A 23,519-nucleotide genomic window follows, 5' to 3' on the forward strand; every position below is an offset into this window, starting at 1 on the left:
TTTTAAGACACTCAAATGCAACCATGTGTGTTTTTTTACGGTATTAAGAGCGGAGAACAAAGCTTAATAATTTAGTAAAAACCGCATTTCGATATCACGTCTCTAACTAAAGTTACAAAAAAAAATGTGTTCGTTAAGTTCTATTTACCAGCCGGGTTAAAAAAACTGGTGTCTAAATGAATCTTTGTGTAAAGAAACAATCTTGGTATACCAGCTTTTTAGAAATTCCGGAAGGTGGATTTTTCCGGAAGTTTATTTACACTTCTTTAGAAGGGAGTTTTACCGGGAATAAATCTATTCAGTATGGGAAAACTATGCATAGGAACGTTTTAAGTTTATATAAGACTATTAGCAGGTTAGCAGTTTATTCGAGTATTAAAAAATAAATAGGTAATTTAATAGTTAAATAAATAGGTAATTAAATTATGCCAATTTTAATAATAATTTGGCTTTGCATTTGTTTAAAAAACAAAAAGGCCGGTGACAACTCTGTGACAGCTGCTTAAAAGTTTTCGGTGGTCCTACAAATTTACTTATTTATTTCGATCAGAGTTTATTCTTTGACTTTAATTTAAAATGCGTCTGTCTTTGCAAGAGTGGGTAAATGTTATCAAAATTTTTTATGAATGTTTTGAAAATGCTACTATAGCTGCAAGGCTGTATGCTCAACGTTTTCCTCATAACCGGCGTCTAAGTAGAGGCATATTTCTTCGTTTGGTCCGTTGTTTTCGGACAACAGGTAGTGTGGTCCATCCAACCTACCGTAGACAAGGTCGCAGGAGAACGGAGGAAAACAATAAATTGTTTGGCCTATGTAGAATTTGATCCGCACTTAAGCATCAGAACTATTCAGGCGATTTAGGCATACCTCGTTCTGTAGTTCACAGAATTTTGCAGGAACACAGGTATAACACAATTTTTCAAAAATAAGTGCCTAGATACTTACTTAATTTAATTTTTTTTTCCATATAGATTTCATCCATCCAATATAGTACTCCACCAGGCATTAAATCTAGAAGACTATGACAGAAGACTAGATTATTGTCATTGGATGGAAAATATGTTGCTCGAAAATCCAAATTTTCTCAACGAAATTTTATGGACAGACGAAGCAACGTTCAATAGTGACGGAGGAGTTAACAGACATAATATGCACTATTGGTCTGAAACTAACCCTCGTTGGATGCGCGAGATCCAGCATCAGGGAAGGTGGAGTGTTAATGTCTGGTGCGGTGTAATAGGATCTCAGGTCATAGGTCCATTTTTATTTGATGAGGGCCTAACTGGAGAACGATATCTTGGATTTTTAAGAAATGAGCTCCCAGCATTATTAGAAGAGGTGCCTCTGGTTATAAGAGCCAACATGTTTTTACAAGATGACGGATGCCCAGCTCATTTTGCGGTACAAGTGCGAACGTTCCTTAATCAGCGGTACCCTGATCGGTGGATTGGCAGAGGTAGCTTTTTCCCTTGGCCGGCAAGGTAATTTTATCGTTATAGAAACATTATTAGATTACATTGCATATACTTGCAGATCGCCAGATTTAACCTGCCTTGACTTTTATTTATGGGGTAGAATAAAAGCCATTGTATTTTCTTCGATTCCTACCAATAGAGAAAATATGAAACAGCGAATAAGGGGCGCTATTCGGAGTTTACCAGCCGCAGAAATAGAGGCAGCCGTGGAATCAACCCGACGAAGAGTTCAGTTTGGATCAGCCTTGTAATTTCCGTCCCATTTCTATTTTGTCTACCCTCTCTAAGATAGTTGAAAAACTTGCAAAAAGCAGAATTTTGTCCTTTTTACATCATAATGGCATTTTGTCTGCAAATCAGTTTGGATTTCAAGCCGGTAAAGGGACTCATGATGCTGTTTTTAGCTTTTTGGAGAGCGTCTATGTGTCCTTGAATTCTGGAGAGTCATCGGCGGCAGTGTTTTGTGATTTATCCAAAGCATTTGACTGTGTGGATCATGGAATACTGTTATCTAAGCTCGATAAATATGGTTTTATGGGCGTAGCGTAGTGAGAAACTGGCTGGACAATAATTTTACAGGCAGATGGATAGGCCGAGGTGGTCCAATAAACTGGCCTGCACGATCGCCCGACCCTAATCCTCTGGATTATTATCTTTGGGGTAATATGTGCAATATTATTTATGCCACCGAAATTGATACTCCAGAAGAGCTTCAGAGGCGAATTCTCGCAGCTGCAGGTCAAATAAGAGAAAACCGATTTGAAATTCTTAGATCGACCCAAAACATTCAAAAAAGATCCAGGTTATGCATTCAGGAAAACGGAAACTTGTTTGAACATTTGCCTCAAATAAATTAGTATTTTTATCTGTTTGCAATTTTATTTGTCAATTTACTTTTGAAGCGTGCTATTGAGTTTTAATAAAAATTGTTATTAATAATACTATGCAGCGTTATTTCTAAATGCGTTTTTCTCGAAAATGGTAATTCCTAGCGTTATTGACCAAGAGGTACTTTTTTACGTAAAAAGCTTTAAATTTTTAAAATTTAAAGAAAAAAAAACAAAAACTTTGCAAATAATTTTTTTTTAAGTATTTTTTTAGGTTCACCCCCTAAATGATACGCACCTGACTAAATAATGATAATTATGAAATGACAACTAAATTCAGCATATCAAAATTGACAGAATACCAAAATTTTACATTTTTATATTTACCTGTTTCGAAAATAAGTGGAAAAAACCATCTTCAGGTGCCCCCTTTAAAAGGGGGCCCCCCCTTGGGGGGCGTTTGCCGATATATGTTTATAGGAAAAAGTGAGGTTATATTTGACCAAAGAATATAGGGTTCGCGTTTCGTCCACTAATTTTGGGACACCCTATATATTTGTGTTCTGTGGTTACAGCCACGAACTTAATAAATATACCTGGACTGATAATGCATAATATGGCCACGATACTCAAAAATGACCACTGCCTGGGGCCGCCATTTTTATAGTGGTTGTGTCCTTTTGGTGTTGGTCACTTTGAACATTTTTAGTGTTGCCAACAAAAAATATATTCAATAACGGTAATGAAGTTGACGACGCTGACCAAAGTGTGTATATAGCGGATTGCCTAATTTTTGGCGATTTGTAAACGGCGCTTGGGTATATCGTTTGGAACAGGCGATCTATCTTACTCCTTATTTAATACGTGAATAATGTATCGCCATCTTTATTGAAAGGTATTTGGTTCACTGTTTCCCAAAACGGAATTATTGTGAACTGTCTGCCTGTGTTGTTTATGATAGAATAATATATTTTTACTATATAAACCCTTGCTAATTACAAACCCTCATAAAATCATTTATATTTTGATTTTTATAGATGGTTGTACCTATTAATGTGGAAACACGCTGTACATGGAAGGAAAGTAAAACTCGTAATATTAAAAATAGAAAGGAAATATAAGTGTTTTTAACTGAATTTGTTAAGTAAATTCAAAGCAAAAATTTAAGTGAAGATCATCATTTTCATGGTATTAGCACAGCATAAAGAAACCAGCAGTCGCACTTCAATAAAAATACATTGGCTTGAATAAGCGAGTTCGGTGCATGTGTACTAACGCAGGCGAGGCATTTTTGCTTATAGTAGGGATGCCGCTGACACTCGCTACGGTCCACGCGGCTTTTGCCTTGGCTAGAGCCGGACTTAAACATTTTTTTAGATGTTATTATCTTGTAAAATAAAAATACCTACATAGTACAAATATTGATTTTTTAATAAAAATAAAGTTCATACATTAACAAAATATTTAAACAAAAATAAACATCGCATTTCTACATCTAACAACGACGATATAGAAGAATACGTGCAGGAAGTTAATTAGGTATGTACCATAAATTTAAGAGACCATTATTTAAGGAATTTTAAAACAAAAAGTTCATATAAGCATATGTCTAGAAATTCTTAGTTCTCAATATACAGGGTGTTAAAATTTAACAACAACTAAAATATATGCCACTGACTTTTGCGCAGTTTTTATTATGTTCTGTGGATTATACAAATAAAACTTTTCTGTCTCTTGAATTTTTTTCGTATCTTGCTTAGTTAATAATAAATTCTAAATGAAACTTTTCCCCAAATTCCTTGTGTGATCCAGGGATATGCAATTAAGTGGCTTTTTTTTTCTCGAAAAATAAGCGAGATACGAAAAAGTTGTATTTGTATTTGAGTAAATCAAATAACATATTAAAAATGGCACAAAATTGAGGTGCCCCAATTTTTTTGCCACAAATATTTCTTCAGGTCCCGTTCGAGATTACACTGGACCTAATAAATTTAATCATGTTAGGGGTAAATTAGCTCCTTAATGTTATAAATAACACCGCCAGAGAATTTGCGGACCTATGTTCATATGAACTTTTTGTCTTAAAATTACTCAAACAATCGCCTATTAAATAATTTATGGTACATACTTAATTAACACCCTGTATAGTAACGCTTTTAGATTAACATCTGACTACATAGTAGTTTAAGGATAACTAATTATACAAATAAAGTAATATTTCAAAACAAATAGACACTCTTAGGCCAATAAATAAAGACAAATAGTTGGCAACAATTCAAAACAATTCTAAAATCTGCAAATTTTTGTTATATTATTAAGTACCAACTAAAGTAAAAGTATACAATTTTGCAACTCTTTTAAATATGGCAACACTGTTAAAATGGCAGAAATATAAATAATGTCCTTAAAAATCCAAAAAAAAAATATTACATTGCTGCAACTTTAATTGATGCTTAATTATCTTATTTAAGCCATACAGCCAAATTTGCAGCTATTAAAAACTTTGGCAAAGTCAATTATTTTGCTTCATTAATAATTTTTGACATACCCCTCTTTTAATACAAAAGTTTTGATAAAAAACGCTACGCTTTGTAAAAATGCTATTAAAATAGTCACTAAGTACGGCGCTGAACTAGGCGATACACCTATGAACACAGTTCGATAAACACTGAGCTCGGCATCCGGAGAACATGGCTGCGGCATGGCTAAGGATGCTATTAGTTCGCTTACATTTTCGAGCGGAGTGAGACTGCTGGTTTCTTTATGCTGTGGTATTAGCACCGTCTATAGATTACAACAAGTCAGACCACTCGAGCGGCCCTGAAATCGATTGCCCCACCCCTCGTTCCTGACCTCGCCATGCATCGGCTGGGTAGAACCCAGGTTTAGTTTTCGCAAGTACGTTAACTTCTGTGCATCCGTTTCGCGAGAGAGTTTTTGCTTGTAGCGTTTTAGACAATAATTTGATTACATACTACTTGTATAAATATAATTACCCAATAATAAAGTAGTATGTATTTCATCCCTATATGTTAAATATTTTGTTCTGTATTTTGTGTTTTACATAAAAGCATTACAATCTTAAAAAATAGTTTATTATTTATTTTCTCCCCCTAATGTTACTGGAATAGTTTTAGCCGATTTTACAACCTATTATCCCAAACCAACACACCCCACTTCTTTTTGTCGGCCACCAATGTCGGCGTTTAAGACCCGGTAAATTTTGATATTTTAACATATTTTATATAAACTCCTGGACAAAATTATCGCACCACTTGATTTTTAGAGATTTTTTTTTAATAAAGATAAAAAAATAAACAAACTTATAAGCATTGTTATATGCATTATTAATTAACAAAAACAATTTTATTCTATTTAACAAAACGAGATTTAAGTAACTAAATTCAATACAAGGATCAATTTATGAAAACTTTCCTGCGGATGTATTCTCACTCCTCACGAGCAGCATGTTCCATGATAAAGCATAAACATAGTTTTTGTCCAGTTCTGCTTTTTATACGAGAAAAGATATTATAACTGTTTTAACTGATATTTATTTTTATTTAAATTTTCTTGACAAAATAATTAGTGGTGCGATAATTTTGTCCAGGAGTTTATTTAAAACCATTTTTTACTTTTTCATGTCATTTATTAGAAAAACAATAATAATCCCATCTTAAGCAGTTAAAAAACAATGGTTTTAATTTTCCAATGCAGCTAAGAAAAATTTCAAATTAATCGTTGGGTAGTTGATATATTTTTGGACTATTTTAATTCAGGTCATATTTCAGTACCAAATTTCCAAGCAATAAAAAAGGGAGATATATTTTAGGAATTTTCTTAAATAAGTTGAACAAAAAACACGAAAAAAAAATCAGTCGAGAAACAAGAGGATAGTTTTAAATAATAATATTAAAAAAATATATTTGTTTTATTTTTTACTTTTTGTCCAAGAAAAGTTATTGTCAAAAATTGCCTTGACTGTCTGAAAGAAATGGAAAGAAACGCTATGTAGTGTAATTTTTTAACTTTAAAAAAATTGTTTGGACTGCCTAAAATTATGATTATAAACTACTTCATAAACTAATGCTTGCAATAACTTAAATTGCTTGCAATAATTAAGAAATGACTTTTTAACTATCTAAAATAAAAACCAACAAAAATTCAGGCAGGAATAATACTTTTTCCAAGCAATTGCATCAATTTTATCTAAGAAAAAAAGTGATTTTTATAAATTGACCAGACTGCTTGAAAGAAATAAAAATTTCACCAAAAATTTACTTTAAACTGCCTGAAGACTGTTTTTCCTATGTGACTTTTTTAAAATCGAATTTGCAAGACTGACAAAACTGACTTCAAGTGCCTAAAATAAAAACAAATCAGGTAAGTCAAAGTAATTTTTCATTTTTTCTAGGCAATTGTAGTGGTTTTTTCCATGAGAAAAATTATTTAAAAAGGTACCTTGGCTACCTGAAAAACAAAAAAATTAGTGCCTGGAAAAAAAATTACACTGGACTAAAAATTACGTTTCTTTACTTCTGACCGTAATTTTCAATAAAAAATAGCTTCTACTGCCTGAGTTTAAATTTATTTTCTTTAAAGCCATTACACTCTGAACATATTTTTTTTCCTTCCAAATTGCTCAGTTTTAAACTCAATTGTGCAAAAACAAACTTGAACCTCAATTGCCTGAAATAAATAAAAGTGGCACATATTTCAAAGTCATTTCTTACTTTTTCCAGGCAATCGAAGCAGTTTTATCTTTAAAAAAAGAGATTTTCAAAAACTGCCTTGGTAGTCTAAAAGAAACAAGAAATTCCACTAAATTGCCTGAAAATAGCTTCAAGTGCCTGAAAAAAAATAAAAATTATCACTCTTATGAGATCCTATATGAAAAAATGTCTTTAAGTGCCTTTAAGAAAAAAAAAATTACAAAAGACTGTTTTTTCCCTCGAGATATATTTTTTTAAGTAAATTTTACAAGAAAAAACTCACTTCAAATGCCTGGAATTAAAAAAAAGTTTCAGGTAGGTCAAAATATTTTTTTTATTTTTTCCAGGCAATTGCACCAATTATATTTTTAACTGATATTTATTTTTATTTAAATTTTCTTGACAAAATAATTAGTGGTGCGATAATTTTGTCCAGGAGTTTATATTTACTAGGTATATCCACAAATGAATACAAAGTATATAATTTACAAAACTACTTATTTAGCGCTTATTATGATAATTGTTTGTTATTCTTTTGCGCTTTTGTATTTTTAAAACGACTTAATTTAAAAATTAAAATAACCCATGCCCATGCCGTATTAAAATTATTTTATATTTTTTAGTGCGTTTAAATGTGTTTTTTAATTGTTTATTTGTTTTAACTTTAGATTTATTTTTTGAATATTTATCTCTAAAATTTCAACAAATATTAAGCAAAAACTTGTAAGACTCCTAAAAATGTAGCAAATTTAAACAATTGAACAAGTAAGGTTTTTTCAAATTCACTTTTTATATATTATATTTGACTTAAAAGGCAGCCATTTTGAATCCGCCATATTAAACGCTTCCAGTTTATTTAAAAGTTCAAATTCATTGAACTGATCAAAACTTCTAGATACACCAATTTTAGAAAAGGGAAACTCAAAAACATTTTAAAAACTGTCACGCACCAAAACCACCTACAAAATTTGAAAACAATCTGACAAGTAGAAGTTATAGTTTAAATAGAATTGTTAGATTTGTTATATACATACATACAAACATTGCTACATAAAGGCAAAGAAGTGAAGCTAATATAAAAAATGTGTAAAAACGTTAATAATTAAGAAACACTGTCATACAAACACATTCTATTCCAGTCCTATAAAAAAAGTTCTTATTTTATGACTTAAAATACTTCTTATGAATACTCCTCGTATAAAAATAATCAGCGCGCCTCAGAATTTGCTTTCATCGATATTTACGATAAACCCTGGTAAACGCTCGTACGCAGCAAACAGCGGGATTCAAGGTCAATTTTGCTTTAACACGGGCGGTATAGGAAGTGGTCTGACTTGTTGTAATCTATAGACGGTGGTATTAGGATTTATAAGATTCAAATTTAAGTTTAGATTTATAAGATTCAAGATTATCAGAATAATAAAACAAATATTTTAAAGTGCATGCATCTATTCCAAGTTGATTGAAACTTTGTCTCATATTAGGTGAGGATTACTTTCTTTCATAAATTTTAACGAAATTCTTAAAGAAGTACAAGAAACATAACAGATCTAACGCAATTATCTTAAATTCTTACCTATATGTAAATTTCTATTTTGTATTTTTGTACACATAACCTCTCAAAAACTTTAATTGTTTTGTTTACCTACAATTGGCACAACTAAAATTTGTCATAGTGACCAACATCGAAAGGACACAATCACGCAAGATGGCGGCCCTCTAGTAGTGGTGATTTATTTTTCATTGAATTGGCAGTCCATGTTCGTGGATACAGCTTAAATAGGATGCAGTGTTGCCAGGTGCGGGAAATTTTCTCTCTTTTAGTAAAATTTGAAACTTTCAAAGTGGAAAAGAAGAGGTTTTGTGAAAAATAAATTTAGACGAATTCAAATTCCGCAGAACTTTAAAAGCACTTTTTCCATTGCCAAATTGAAACCATGAGCAATTTTGACAGGTAGAAAAGTCATTTAGACATAAAATGAGAATATAAGTATGTGGCAATATCACGTTGCGATATGCAGTCCCGCAAGCAGTGTTGCCAGGTCTGCTGAAATTTCACCAGATCTGGTGATTTTTAGGTTTTTCTGGTGACTGGTGAAAAACTTTTCCTAAAATCTTAAATCTTATGATTTTCCAACTTGTGTAAACATAAATCGGTTTCCTTGATCGTATTTAACAAAATCGTAGTTAAATATTTAATTACAAGAATTATTTTTATTTTAGAGCGAATTTGCCCATTCCTACTATTGTATTTAATACATTACTAAGGTAATCTTAATATAACCGGGGATTCCCGGGATTCGCAAACGCTGGAGTCTGTACTATGCATTATGCAAACGCTGTTCATGGCTTAGCTTAGCAGGTCACGTCTCGTCTCTTGTCTCTCGTACTCTCATTATTATAGCTGCAATTTTTGCATCGCTTTGTCTGTGTTGTGTTAAAATAATTTAACACTGCACGTGTTATACAAGAAGGTATGTAATAAAAAATATATTTATGATTTTTGGCTATTTATTGAATAGTGTAATATTATATAGGTAGATATTTAGAAATTTTAATCAACTAAATTTTGAAAATGATCTTTTAAATACGTCGTGGCATCAAATTTTATGGGAAGAGAATTTAGAAAGTAAACTAGAACTTTTCAACCATTTCATTATAGAACTTTTTGATAAACATGCTCCCATAATAGAGGTCCGAGCAACAAAACCAAAAGCTCCCTGGTTAAATGATGACATTCGTCACCTAAAAGTATTGAGAGATAAAAGTTGGCAAAAGTATAGAAAGACTAGATCGGACGCTGACCATTTACTCTATAAAAATATTCGTAACCAGACATTATCTGCCACTAGAGCTGCAAAAAAGAGATATATCATAAATACTTCTCAATTAAACAATACAGCTAAACTCTCGAAAACTCTTCAAGCTTTAAATGTTCGCTCACAAAAAAAACACATTATACCAAGTAACCTCTCAAATCCTAATGAAATTAATAGTTATTTTACATCCTTTTTGCAATCCATATCAAATCCTTCAAATAATCAAATTTTATATTATAACACCCATATATTCAACCCAGAAATAAACTTCAAATTTTCTTTAGCTACAATAGATGAAATACACTCCGCTCTACATAACATCGGAACTAACGCTGTTGGTACAGATCAAATTAATGCAAAAATGCTAAAAATATGCAGCCCTTTAATAGATCATATAATTTTACACATTATTAACACGGCCATAGAGAAGAAACAAGTCCCAACAATCTGGAAAACTGCTCTGGGAATCCCACTACCAAAGAATAGTCAACCCTCCCATTTTTCTGAGTTAAGGATCATAAGTATTCTTCCCACCCTGTCAAAAATTTTTGAGCGAATCCTTTATAACCAAATATTCACTTATTTCACTGTTAATAAAATCCTGCCTGATAATCAATGTGGATTTCGAGAGAATTTTAGTACAGTATCTGCTTTAGCATCTGTGCTTGATGATATATTCAGGGCCTGCGATGAAGGCTACATAAATATTTTGGTACTTCTAGACTTCTTCAAGGCCTTTGATACTCTGGATCACCGTCTCCTATTAGCTAAGCTAAAATATTATGGGTTCGACGCGGACTCTGTTCAATTAATTAATTCATTTCTAAGCAAACGGTCGCAAAAGGTGGTCTATAACAATATTACGTCGAATGCATTGGATATTCTGTCGGGTGTGCCACAAGGAGCTATTTTATCACCCCTTCTATTTATTATTTACACTACTGATATACTTCTCGCACCTAAATACTGTAAAACACAAGCATACGCGGATGACACACAAATCTATGTCTCTTTTGATTATAACAAATCGCAAGAAATGGTCGATAAAATAAACGCTGATCTTCAGGTAATTAAAGAATTATCTGCCGAACATAACCTAAATTTAAATTCTGACAAAACTAAACTATTATGTATTGGCAGCAAAATCAAAAGAAACTCTATTAAAAATAACTTAAAAATAAAAATAAATGATACTACATTAAAATTTGTATCCAGCGCAAAAAATCTTGGCTTAACTATCGACGAAGATCTCAGATTTAGTGCACACGTTCAGAATATAACAAGAAAAAGCTTCTGTGCGCTGAAATTATTATATAATAATCGGCACATTCTTAACTACTCGTTGAAAAAAAGTTTATGCGACACATTAGTACTCTCACATTTCAACTATGGTGACTTTATATACGGTCCATGTCTTACTGCTCTCGATAAACAAAAAATACAAAGGGTACAGAACGCATGCTGTCGATTGATATACGGAATTAGGAAGCATGACCATATTACTCATAAAATTGTAGAATCTAACTGGCTAAATATGGAAAGCCGTAGAAAACTACATCTTTCAAATTTTGTGCATAAGCTTCTCAATACCACTAACACCTCGAATACTCTTAAAAATAAATTTCTGCCAAGGACAAGCATGCATGGACAAAATATTAGAAACAAAAACAAATTCTCCATCCCGTTACATAAAACATCTATGTATAAAAGATCCTTTTCATATAATGCAATCACCTTATATAATTCCATACCTGATAATTTTAAAATATTTAATATTAACAAAGTTAAATACAAAATGCGTTTGTTTTTATTTAATCAACAAATTCGCCATGAATAAGAAAGGATTTTTTTCTTTCTTTCTTACTAAAGACAAAAAGACACCTAAAATGAGCATGTTGAGGCAATACTTAATAAAAAAATAAAGGGGTAAATTAGAAAAAATGGGAGAATAACCAGGAAAAGTGTATCAGACTTGTGTAATAAACCAACCTTATAATATATTTGAAGAATTTATAAACAGGTGTTGGCATTGTATGCTGAACTGGACTAGGCTTTGAAATTATTTCAAAATATAACTATCTACTTTTTAAAGAAAATCTCTACCTGCTACTGGATAAAGCTATATTACGGTCTTTTGTATCGCACAGTTTGTCGTTGTGTATAATAATTCTTTAAGTAACTTTTCTTTTCTTTCTACAATATGTGCGTACATTTAAAGAGCTATTCGCTAATAAGTTGCATGATATTGTTTTATTTTCACTTCAAAGGGATTAGGTAGGTTAAGTAAGAGTAGCCACATGGCTAGACTTCGCCTCTCTTATATCTCTATAGAAATGTATGTATAATAATCACAACTGTAAACTATTTGTTTGTTAAATAAAAGGCGTTTATTATTATTATTATTATTATTATTATATTAATTAGCATTTTATAAAAATTAATGTGCAAATTTAAATTTATTATTGAGCTATACGGAGTCATTTACTTTATAATAAATCTTTTAAGGTGGCAAGATGAGAAAATTTTTGAAATGTCAAGAAAAAAAATCTCCATCCGACGATCCTCAACCGTCGACCGTCCGACAGAAGCAAGATGAAATCCGTTGTAAGAAAAATTCTGACGACTCAGGTTCGGATTGTGATGTTGTTCCCCCTCGTGCTAAAAAGAAGCAATATGCCCACAAATACAATGCATCTTGGGAGAAAATGAACGAATTAAAATCTTGGATTTGTAGTAGTAATAAGGGTGACATATATTTTTCTTGTAAGGTTTGTGATAAACATTTTATCGGCGGGATAGCGGCAGTAAAAAAACATGCAAATTCTAAAAAACATATGACAAATATGTCTGCTTTAAAAAAACAACATGTACTTTCATCCACATCTTTTCAGCTTTCTGATAGTAGAGTTATTAAAGAAAATGAAATTTGAATTGCAAGTTTTATTGCGGAGCATAATATTCCAATAATGGTATCAGATCATTTAGTAGAACTTATTAAGACCGTCTGCAATTCTAAAATGAATAATACGCAAATTTCGAAAATGTCATGCGGAAGAACGAAATGTACTGCTATTATAAACAATGTAACGGGCAAAAGTAGTTTTGACATTTTGGTAGGAAAGCTTAGATGTAACAAATTTTCTTTATTGGTGGATGAATCTACTGATAAATCCGCTATTAAAAACTTGGCAATGGTAGTACGTTTCAACGAACATTTTACTATAAAAGATGAATTTCTACCACTTGTTTCTGTTAAAAATGCAACTGCCGAGGGTTTGTATAATGTTATAGTAGATTTTTTCAATGAACATGATATTCCGAATTTATTTGTAATTAAGTGTGTTTGCCATTCTTTCGCTTTGTGTGCGTCATATGCCTGCGAAAAAATACCAAATTCCGTAGAGAAACTTGTAAGGAACATTTTTTCGTTCTTACAATATAGTTATAAAAGGCAACAAGAATTTCAAAAATTTCTTACTATTAAGCCACATAAACTCAAATACAATACAACCCTCTCAAACAAGGTGGTTGTCATTAAATGCTGTGGTTGTAAGAGTTATTGAGCAATTTGAAGCTCTAAAGTTGTATTTTAGAATAGAAGCATTTGAATCTCAATCTTTGGGAGCAAGTGAGATCCATACAGCCCTTTCTGATCCCACGGCAAAATTATATTTATTTTTTCTAGAATATATTTTGCCAACGTTTACTAACTTAAATTTAGAGTTTCAAGCTGAAACCCCAAAAATTCATTTAATATATGAAAAAATAACTACCTCATATCAACTTTTACTGAGCTATTATATTAAACTGGAGTATTTAAAAAACACTGAATTATCCAAACTACAGTATAGAAATCCGGAAAATTTCTTGCCTTTAGAATCTATTTACTTAGGACCCAAAATAGTTATCGCATTTCAACAAAATGAGATAAATGATGAGGAAAAAACAACATTTTTGATCAAATGCCTGGATTTTTACGTTGAAGCAGCTCATCAAATTTACCAGAGATTCCCGTTTAATAGTAGAGAAATGAACATTCTTAAACAGATTTCATTTTTGAATCCATTAAATATTCCAAACGTGGATAGTATAGCGTCTGCTGCTATTAATTTTCCAAATGTGGTAAATGACATAAATAGTTTGGATAGAGAGTTTTGATTATTAAAAAATAGTTCCATTGACTTCACAATAGATTATTTAGATTTCTGGAAAAAAATATGTTTAATAAAAAAAGGCGACGATACATACGAATATCCGGAATTGTCCAAATTTGTTAAAATATTGCTTACCTTACCTCATAGCAGCGCGTGCGTCGAAAGGGTATTTAGTACTATCAATCTTAATAAAACAAAATTGAGAAACAAATTAGGAGAAGTAACCATAAGTGGTATTTGTATTTGTTTACATACTAAAAGACTGATTGATAAAAACTGCTATGATTATAACATACCAAAAATTGTTACATCAAAACATAATGATAGTATGTATACCTAAATAAAATATATCTTTATATACATTTGAATATCTTGTTGGCCTGTTTTCAATGTTTTTTTTTTAATAGAATATTATTTTTTGTTATATTTTTGAGGGAAAAAGAACCTTGCATATTATACTAAATAATAAATAAATAGAAACAAAATACTTAAAGTAGTTTTTTTATTTATGTATTTTCGAGTAAAGCGTTTCACTTATATAATAATAATATGTACCACTGAATCATCTTTAAAAAAAGCGACAAATAATTTAAAACATCTTAAAAACAATTATTACTGATTGAATAAAATCTGGTGAAAAATAATGTAAATCTGGCAACTTTTTTGGCTCCGACCTGGTGATTTTTTATTTTTTGACCTGGCAACACTGCCCGCAAGCCTACAGCAATATTCTTAGGTGAGGTTACGTTAGAGGCAGCTTAAGATCGCTGCAGTAATGCTAACTGCACAGATTTTCAATTTTCAGAAATTTTGAGCCTCAGAAACCCAGATTAAAAAAAAAAAATTTAAAGTAGTTATGACCTTTTAGACCCTATTTTTACATCCCGTCACTTTAACCTACGATTTAACCCAATATTCTTAAGTGAGGTTATGTTCGACATAACTTAAAAACGCTACAGTGTTGCTAACTACACACATTTTTTATTTTGAATTTTTAGGGAAATTGTAAGCTTCAAAAAGAAAGATTTCGTTAAAGAAAAATCAATTTAAGGAAGTTTTGGCTCTGGTTCGAATCATTTAATTTCTATTTGAACTGTCATTTATATGTCAAAACAGTGTTTGTTGCTTCATTCAGCCAAAACCAAATTTCGAAAATAAGATCAAAAGGTCAAAATTTATGTCGCTTAAAAACTTAAAAACAGTTTGCAACATCACGTCATGGAAGTTAGCAACAGAATCAAAAACGAAAAACAAATTTTTACAGTCGCCCAGATAAGTTCTGCACGCAATCAATTTTTTTGCATATTTAAGGATTAAATCTGATTTTAAACATCTAAAATAAAGTTAAGAGAAAAACTATAATTACATATAGACAAAAAAGTGTAGATTTGATTTTTTTTCGGAATAAAAGATAAATGTTTGTAAAATAATAAATAACTTAAAAAAATCACAGTAATTGTTAAAAATTTTGTTACACCTTCAAACTTGGTGTATAAATAAAAAATAATAAAATCCACCATATATCTCAGAGACGCACGTTTTTTCAGAGGATGAAGGGCTGTAAGCCACCCCCAAATAGTTTAAAAAACTGTAGTAATTAGTAATAATTCTGTTACACCTTCAAACTTGGCATAATCTCCTGGGACCTAGCGTCCATTTAAATGGACATGCCAGTTTTATGTTTCCAGTTTCGTTAATTTATTATTTAAGCAGCTTAGACCTCGCATCCACTACGTTGGACACTTCGGTGCTGCCGCCCAGTCCGATTCAGTCGACTTTAATTGTGCACATGTGCTGGGAATCAGTTGTTTTTTTTCTGTTGTGATGACGGCTGCACGTGGTTCTCGTTATGATGGTATGTAGCCTATTTTTTAACGTTTTATAATGATTTTTGTAAAAGTTTTTATTTGCAAATGTTTAATAGACAAATTTAAATAACATTACAATAATAAAAAAATTAAATAAGTTTTGTATTACCCTAAGTTGTTCGCGTCCATTTAAATGGGCATTGGATCTATCTCATGCACATTTCAAATTATCTCATAAAATTTATTTAAGGAATTTTTGGCAATCAAAGAGTGCTTCGGCCAGGGGAAGATGACGAAAAATTGGAGCAAATACTAAAAATCATTGGAAATGATGACTCTGACATTGAAATGTCTGATGATGAAGAAGAAATTCAAACTATGGATAATTTAATGGGGAGAGAAGAAGAAATGATTAATGAAGAACTGGTAAGCAGTAGTGAGGAGGAAGAAGAAGAAGATAGAATTCCTCTTAGTATCCTGAGAGAAAACTTGAAAATGGCCAAGCAATCTGTGGATCCTTTAAAGCGAAAGTCTTGGAGAAGAGATGATCCTTTTGCACCTCCAAATTTTGAAGGCTCCTCTAGTAAATGCAGCGCAGAGCTCCGGTATGATTGGACTGCAAAATCGTATTTAGCCATGTACTTTGAAGATGAGTTATTCCAAAAAGTGTGTGACTGCACAAATGCAAGGTACGTTGAAGTTAAAGGAGTATCTCTTAAATTGACCCTTAACGAGATTAAACATTTTTTTGAAATAGTTTGTTTGATGTCCTGTCTAAAATATCCCAAAATCAGAATGTACTGGGCAAAAACCACTAAAGTTTCAGCTATTGCAGATACCATGACTCGAGATAGATTTTTTGCTATAAGAAGTAACCTTAAAATGGTCATTAATGGCAGAATCGCTGAAGAGGTACGCAGGTCTGACAAATTTTGGAAAGTACGTCCTATTATAAAAGCAGCATAGCAGGGGTGTTTGCAGCTACCTAGAGAGAAAGTGGTTGCTGTAGATGAACAGATGATCCCATTTACAGGGACTTGTAAAATGAAGCAGTTCGTTAGAGGAAAGCCAAATCCAGAGGGCTTGAAAAATTTTGTTGTTGCTGCCCCTGATCGTCTTGTCGTAGACTTTGAATTATATCAAGGGAAAGATACTTTTCCAGATGATTCTGTAAAACGACTTGGTGTTGGACCTTCTGCTGTTGTTCGCCTTGGAAGGACATTATCTCCTGGAAGTCATGTGTACTGCGATAGATATTTCACGACAATACCACTTATCAAATATCTTTGTCAACAATAGAAATATTGTACTGGAACCATTATGAAATCTCCTGTACCAGCGACAGCAAATTTAACTTCGGAAAAAATGATGGCCAAGATAGGTAGAGGCAGCTCGGAACAAGTTGTAAGACAAGATGGCGAAATAGTAGTTGTACAATGGTATGATCTGAAATCTGTACTTTTGGCAGTACTACTGCTAATCTGTACTACTGCTCTAGGAATTCAACCTAGCGATGAGTGTAAAAGGTGGTCTAAGAAAGACTTTAAATACATTCAGGTTAAAAGACCTTACGTTGTTGCTAAATACCACGATTATATGGGAGGAATAGACTTGATAGACCGAATGATTAAAATACAACAATATTTAGATTTTAAAATCGAAATTGCCACTCAACTTTTGACAAACACACCCAACCCACAAAGTGAATCCCAAGAAAACATCCGAGGTGTAGGTACTAGAAGAAATCCTGAGGGAAATATCTTTGTCAATTCACCGTCATCGTCATTAGGTACCGAAAGAAAACGGAAACAACACTTTCCAGAAATTGCCACAGACTTGAAAAATTCGGTTAGATGTAAAAATGACTCTTGCCTTGTCGTGCCAAAAAACCAAAGTTTTTTTGTAATACATGCCACACATTTTTGTGCATTACTGGCAACAGAAACTGTTTCATGGAGTTCCATAGCAAATAAATTTAAGTTTACATTTATTTTTTAGGTTTAGACTGAAATGTTATGACTGAAATGAAATGTTTTTGTTTAGGTTAAGACCCAATGTCCATTTTAATGGACGTCATGTATCTGTCAAAGTAAGAAAAAAAAATAAAAAAAGTTATTAGTAAACAATGTTTATTTGTGTATTTTTTATTATATTTAAAAGCCTCACAACCCTACCTTACTAAAAACATGTTCGGGTCCCAGGAGGATATAAATGAAAGATAATAAAATACACCATATATCTCAGAGACACACGTTTTTTCAGGGGATGAAGGGGTGTAAGCCACCCCCAAATAGTTTAAAAAATTGTGGTAATTAGTGTTATTTAAAGAGATATGGAAAAACAAAAGACACTTTCTTATGCCCATTTTTTAAGCTCTAAAACATAACATTTTTCGTACGACGTTTCGTTCGAAGAAACCATCAACAACTTAATTTTTTTATATGGCGCGTAAAAAAAGTACACCCTGTATAAAGTAGCATATTTTTTTACGATTACAACGATGTATGACACAATATGTCTCTTCAATATTTAAATTGTAAAAAATGATTTTTTATTAAATTCTGATAGTTTTGATGTAGTAGGCTGTGAAATAATGACGTTGAGAAAATGTCAAAATTAAATTTCAAAGTAGTTTTTATTATAACCTTAATTTTTTATTCTTTTTATCTTAAGTGAAGTAAATAGTTTTAATTATTTGATAAATTTAGTTGACATTGTGTTCTTGAACTCTGTTTTTGCATCTTGTTGCTAGTTTTTTTTGTTACAAAATGGAAGACGCTTTTTTACCTGAGGAAAAGTTTGATATGTTGAAATGTTATATCCTATGCTACAGCAACGCCGTTGAAGCTGGTCGTATGTATTTAAATAACTATCCAGACAGGAAACAACCTAGTACAAAAATTTTCGGACGATTGGTTTTCTATCTTAAGTAGTATGGTGCATTTAAGAAATTAGTAAGAAATTATTGAACGACCGTCATATAGATTCGAATCCATTGAAACTGAGGAGAAAGAAGAAATATATAAATTTGTGAAAACACCCCGGCGGTGGTCCAATATGTGGTCCGCAAGCCTACCAAATATTTAACGGTGAGATTATGTTCGACACAGATTCAGTATGCCGCACTGTTACCAACGGCAGAGATTTTTTATTTATTAGGGAATTTTTAAGCCTCCAAAAGGAAGATTACTTTAAAACAAAATTAATTTAAGAGAGTTTTAACCGTGGGTTCGAATCCTGTCACTTCGATTTAAACTGTCATTTATATGTCAAAAGACCGTTTGTTGCTTCTTTCAGCCAAGATTTCAAAATTGCGCAATTTTGAAAAGAAAACAAGTCACCTTTTACTTCGCTTTAAATAAACAAAAACAGTTGGCAACATTGTGATGCAATATACAGGCAATTTTCTCTTATAGAAGTTTGAAAATCTCAAAGTGAGAAAGGGAAGATTATGTCAAAAGAATAAATATAATTCACCTTAAATGCGTGAAATTACCATTTTTTTGGAGCAAAGATCGATGACTTTACCAGCCAAATGGAGAACGTAAAAAAATTATCTAAAACGATAAATGAAATGCAGCAGGAAATTTCCGAAATTCGTAAAGAGTCTTTGCACTTAAGAACGAAAATCGAAGTGCTACAACAAGAGAGTCGTAAAAATAATATTGAACTCTGCGGCGTCCCAGAAAAAAGGAATGAGAATATAGTATCAATGGTAAAAAAAATAGGCTCCATTGTTGGAACCATAATTTATGATGATGATATAGCCGCTTCTCATAGAGTTGCTCGTTTTAACAAGGGGTTGGATACCAGCAATAATTATCCTAAAAACGTCATAGTAAAGTTTTTCTCCGTGTCGAAGAGAAACGAATTTTTAAGTGCAGTTAAGTTAGGTCGAAACCGTGGTTTGAAGGCTTCTGACTTGGGATTTGAGTAGGAAACTAGGTTGTTTGTCAACGAACATCTCTCTCCATACTTCAAGCAGCTGCACAGAAGGGCTCGGGAGTTTTGCAAAATGTCAAACTATACATATTGCTGGATTAAGGATTCGAAGATCTTCATTAAAAAAGAGGATAATAGTAGGGCTTTTCATGTCTCCAATGAACAAGTTTTGTCGTCTTTGAGTACTTAATCCCTTTTCTTCTTATGTTTAAATACTTTAGTAAATCTCCTATGTATAATCTCTATTTAAATGTCTGTATGCACTGAATTTTCAATTTATTACCAAAATACCAGAGGACTTTGAAGAACAAAAACTGTTGATTTTTACCAATCTATGTGTGCTGCTCAATTTGACTGTGTATCAATAACTGAATCCTGGCTGAAGCCTGATGTGCTGAGCTCGGAGTTATTTCCTCCTGGCTACAATGTTTTTAGATTGGACCGTAGTGCTCTAGTGAGTGGAAAAAGTGATGGTGGCGGAGTAATGCTAGCTGTGCGCGATATCCATTGTGCCGAACTCATACCAAGATTATGTAACACCAATAATATAATTGAAGATATATGGGTCAGTGTCGTCTTAAATGGAGGTAATAAATTGTTAATTTGTACTGTCTATGTCCCCCCTCACGCATCTTCGAATAACTATAAACATTTCATGTCAAAAGTAGAGTCTGTACTAAGTAACAAAATTAATGGGAAAGTTTTATTGCTAGGTGATTTTAACTTGCCTAATTTATCCTGGTCGCGTAATAACAAACTAAATTCTGATAACGCCACTGACCCATGTAGCAAATGCTTTACTGATTTTTAGTTCCTTAATGGTTTAAAACAATTCAATTATATTTTGAATTCAAGGAATAGAATTTTAGATTTAGTTGTAGGTACTAATTCTTTAATAACCGAGGTACTTAAATGTAATTACCCATTAGTGCCTGAGGACAGTCATCATATGTCGTTGGAGGTAAATATTAAGTTAAATTATGAAAAAAAAGTCGTGGGTAATTCTTATCAAAAGGTAAATTTCATTAGGGCAAATTATGCAGTTATTAATGAGAAAATTCGTTCTCTTCAGTGGAAGGATTTATTTTTATCTCGTGATGTAGATAACAACATCGAATGTTTTTACGCAGAACTGAGTAATATTGTGAATTCTGAAATAACAAAAATAAAAATTAAAAAGCGCCAATATCCTTTATGGTTTTCTAAGCACACTATTAATTTAATAAAGAATAAAGTGCAGGTGCACAGAGACTGGAAAAAATACAAGCTACAGTCTGACTACGATATTTTCTCAAATTTACGTAAAACTGTAAAACTAAATTTTAGTAAAGACTATAAAGTTTACATTACTAAAACAGAGGAAAATATTAAGCATGACACAAAGTACTTTTGGTCGTTTATTAATAATAAAAGGAATACAAAAAATTTGCCGTTAAAAATTACCTTTAATGATCAATATGCTACGAATAACTCTGACATTTGTGAACTTTTCTCAAAGTTTTTTAGCAGTGTTTTTGAACCATCTAATACTCCATCATTAATTGATGTTGTCCAATCAAAAGAATGTTTTACTGTTGATCATGTTCGAGAAGACGATATTAGAGAAGCATTATGCTCTATGAATCCCAAAAAGGGTCCTGGGCCAGACGGATTTCCCTCAATATTTCTGAAATCATGTCCTAATCTTTGTGAGCCTCTATATTTATTGTATAATCAATGTATTTCAACTGGTAAATACCCTAAGCTTTGGAAAGTGGCCCAAATTGTGCCTATTTTTAAATCAGGAGATAAAAGCGCTATCAATAACTATAGACCGATTTCTCTCTTGAGCCATTTTGGGAAACTGTTTGAGTCTCTTATTTTGGATCAATTATTTTTTATTGTTAGGGGATTGATTGACTTAAACCAACAGGGCTTTTTTAAAAAAAAGATCGGCACTGACTAACCTTGTGCCTTACGTTCAACTCATATCTGAGAATATGGAGCGAGGTTCTGAGACTTGTACAGTGTACACCGATTTCTCTAAAGCTTTCGATAAGGTCCACCACCCAACTCTTTTAATAAAGCTTGAGAATTTTGGGGTACATGGGGCTTTGTTTGAAATTTTTAAAAGTTACTTAAGTGAAAGATCTCAGTATGTTGTTGTAAATGGCCAAAAATCGAAGAGTACAGCTGTGACTTTAGGTGTGCCTCAGGGGTCACACTTGGGTCCTCTGCTGTTTATCATTTTCCTATATGATATAGAGCAATGTTTTTCACATAGTAGCTATGCTTTATATGCAGATGATCTTAAAATCTCAAAAACTATTAATTCGGCTGCTGATTACTTTACTTTACAGTACGATTTATCTAATTTTATGAATTACTGTACTTTGAATAGACTTTTTGTCAATTTGGATAAATGTAATTGTATTTTGTTCTCTAAAAGGCCTGTTCCTCTGCAAGTTAAATGTGATCTTTACCTAAATAATGTTAAGCTTAAATATTTGGATTATATTAAGGATCTTGGGGTGACATTGGATCCTAGGCTTTTGTTTGAAAAGCATCTTGAAAATATTGTACAAAAGGATCTTAAAAATCTTGGATTTATTTTTCGAGCAACAAAAGGGTTTAGCAACATAAATTCCTTAACAATTTTATTCAATAGTATAGTAAGACCTGTACTGGAATACGCAACAACAGTTTGGAATCCAATGTACGCCATTTATATTGGCCGACTAGAGAGTGTGCAGCGCAAATTTGTTAACACTTTAAATTATAGGTTTAACAGACGACGGCATTTCTTTAGTTATGATGATAATTTAAAATTTTATAATATGCAATCGTTGGAGGTCCGAAGAAGAAATTTTGATTTAATATTTATATACAAGGCCGTAAACAACTTTATTGATTCTTCATCTGTTTTAGAAAAACTCAATTTTAACATCAATCCTTACATCCTTCGTAATAGACAAACTTTTGTAGTATCCAGGTATTTTTCCAATTACTTATCGAATTCTCCAATTATTAGATGTACCCGTATGTATAATAGTTTGGAGTTAAACCATCCTAATATTGACACCTAAGACGGCTTCCTGATTAAACTACATAAGTATTCTTTCTAGATTGTGATGTAATTTTAAGAATTAATTCTCTGTAGTTGTAATTATTATTATATAGAACTTGTTTACTAATTTGTATTTGTGATATAACGTGCTTTCTTATTATTGGACAGCTGTGCCTGTCTGTTAGAAAGCCTTGACTGTAAATAAATAAATAAATAAATAAATAAATAAATAAGAGAATTAGAACTTCCGTCATTGTTATATAACTTTGAAAGGATTTTTTCCGTTGTCAGATTGAAACTATCAACAATTTTAAAAGACAGAACTGTCAGTTACATAAAAATGAGGATATAAGGAGTTTTGGTGACCGTCCCACAGATGCGAATCCATTGAAGTTGAAGAAGAAGAAAGACAAGCATATAAGTCTGTGGCAACACCGCGGTGCAATATACGGTCCGCAAGCCAAGATGGATGCCCCCGTCTTTGTCAACAACGTCAATAAAGCTGTCAACAGAATTTCTGTCTGTTCATTAGGCAACACACATTTCTCTATATTTGTGTTCTGTGCCGCAAGCCAACCTAATATTCTTAATTAAGGTTAGGTTAGGCACATACGCTGCACTGTTGCCAACTGTACAGTTTCTCTATTTTTAGAGAAATCATTTCAAGCGTCAAAAAGGAAGATTCTGTTAAAAAAAAAACAATTGAAGAGAGATTTCGCTGTGGATTCCAATCCT

General features: G+C 32.1%; 1 protein-coding gene and 1 long non-coding RNA gene across 3 annotated transcripts in view; one reads left to right on the plus strand and one right to left on the minus strand.

Annotated features, from left to right (window-relative positions):
- Nucleotides 1-23,519, minus strand: part of LOC126737212 (forkhead box protein P1-like) — a 40,122-nt gene that overhangs the window by 13,785 nt on the left and 2,818 nt on the right. The window contains exon 1 of one of the 2 annotated variants that reach the window (XM_050441994.1): nucleotides 8,592-8,716. The exons of the other annotated variant lie outside the window; for it this stretch is intronic. Coding sequence (XP_050297951.1) covers nucleotides 8,592-8,628 — 37 coding nt within the window. The 5' untranslated portion in view covers nucleotides 8,629-8,716. Of the gene's footprint in view, nucleotides 1-8,591; nucleotides 8,717-23,519 lie in introns of those variants that run through there. 2 annotated transcript variants of the gene reach the window in all.
- Nucleotides 1,066-2,420, plus strand: LOC126737223 (uncharacterized). Its single transcript, XR_007660973.1, has 2 exons — nucleotides 1,066-1,482; nucleotides 1,535-2,420. It is a non-coding gene; the product is annotated as an uncharacterized LOC126737223 (long non-coding RNA).

Source organism: Anthonomus grandis, chromosome 6 (genome assembly GCF_022605725.1).
Source record: "Anthonomus grandis grandis chromosome 6, icAntGran1.3, whole genome shotgun sequence".
Classification (NCBI taxonomy): Eukaryota; Metazoa; Arthropoda; class Insecta; order Coleoptera; family Curculionidae; genus Anthonomus; species Anthonomus grandis.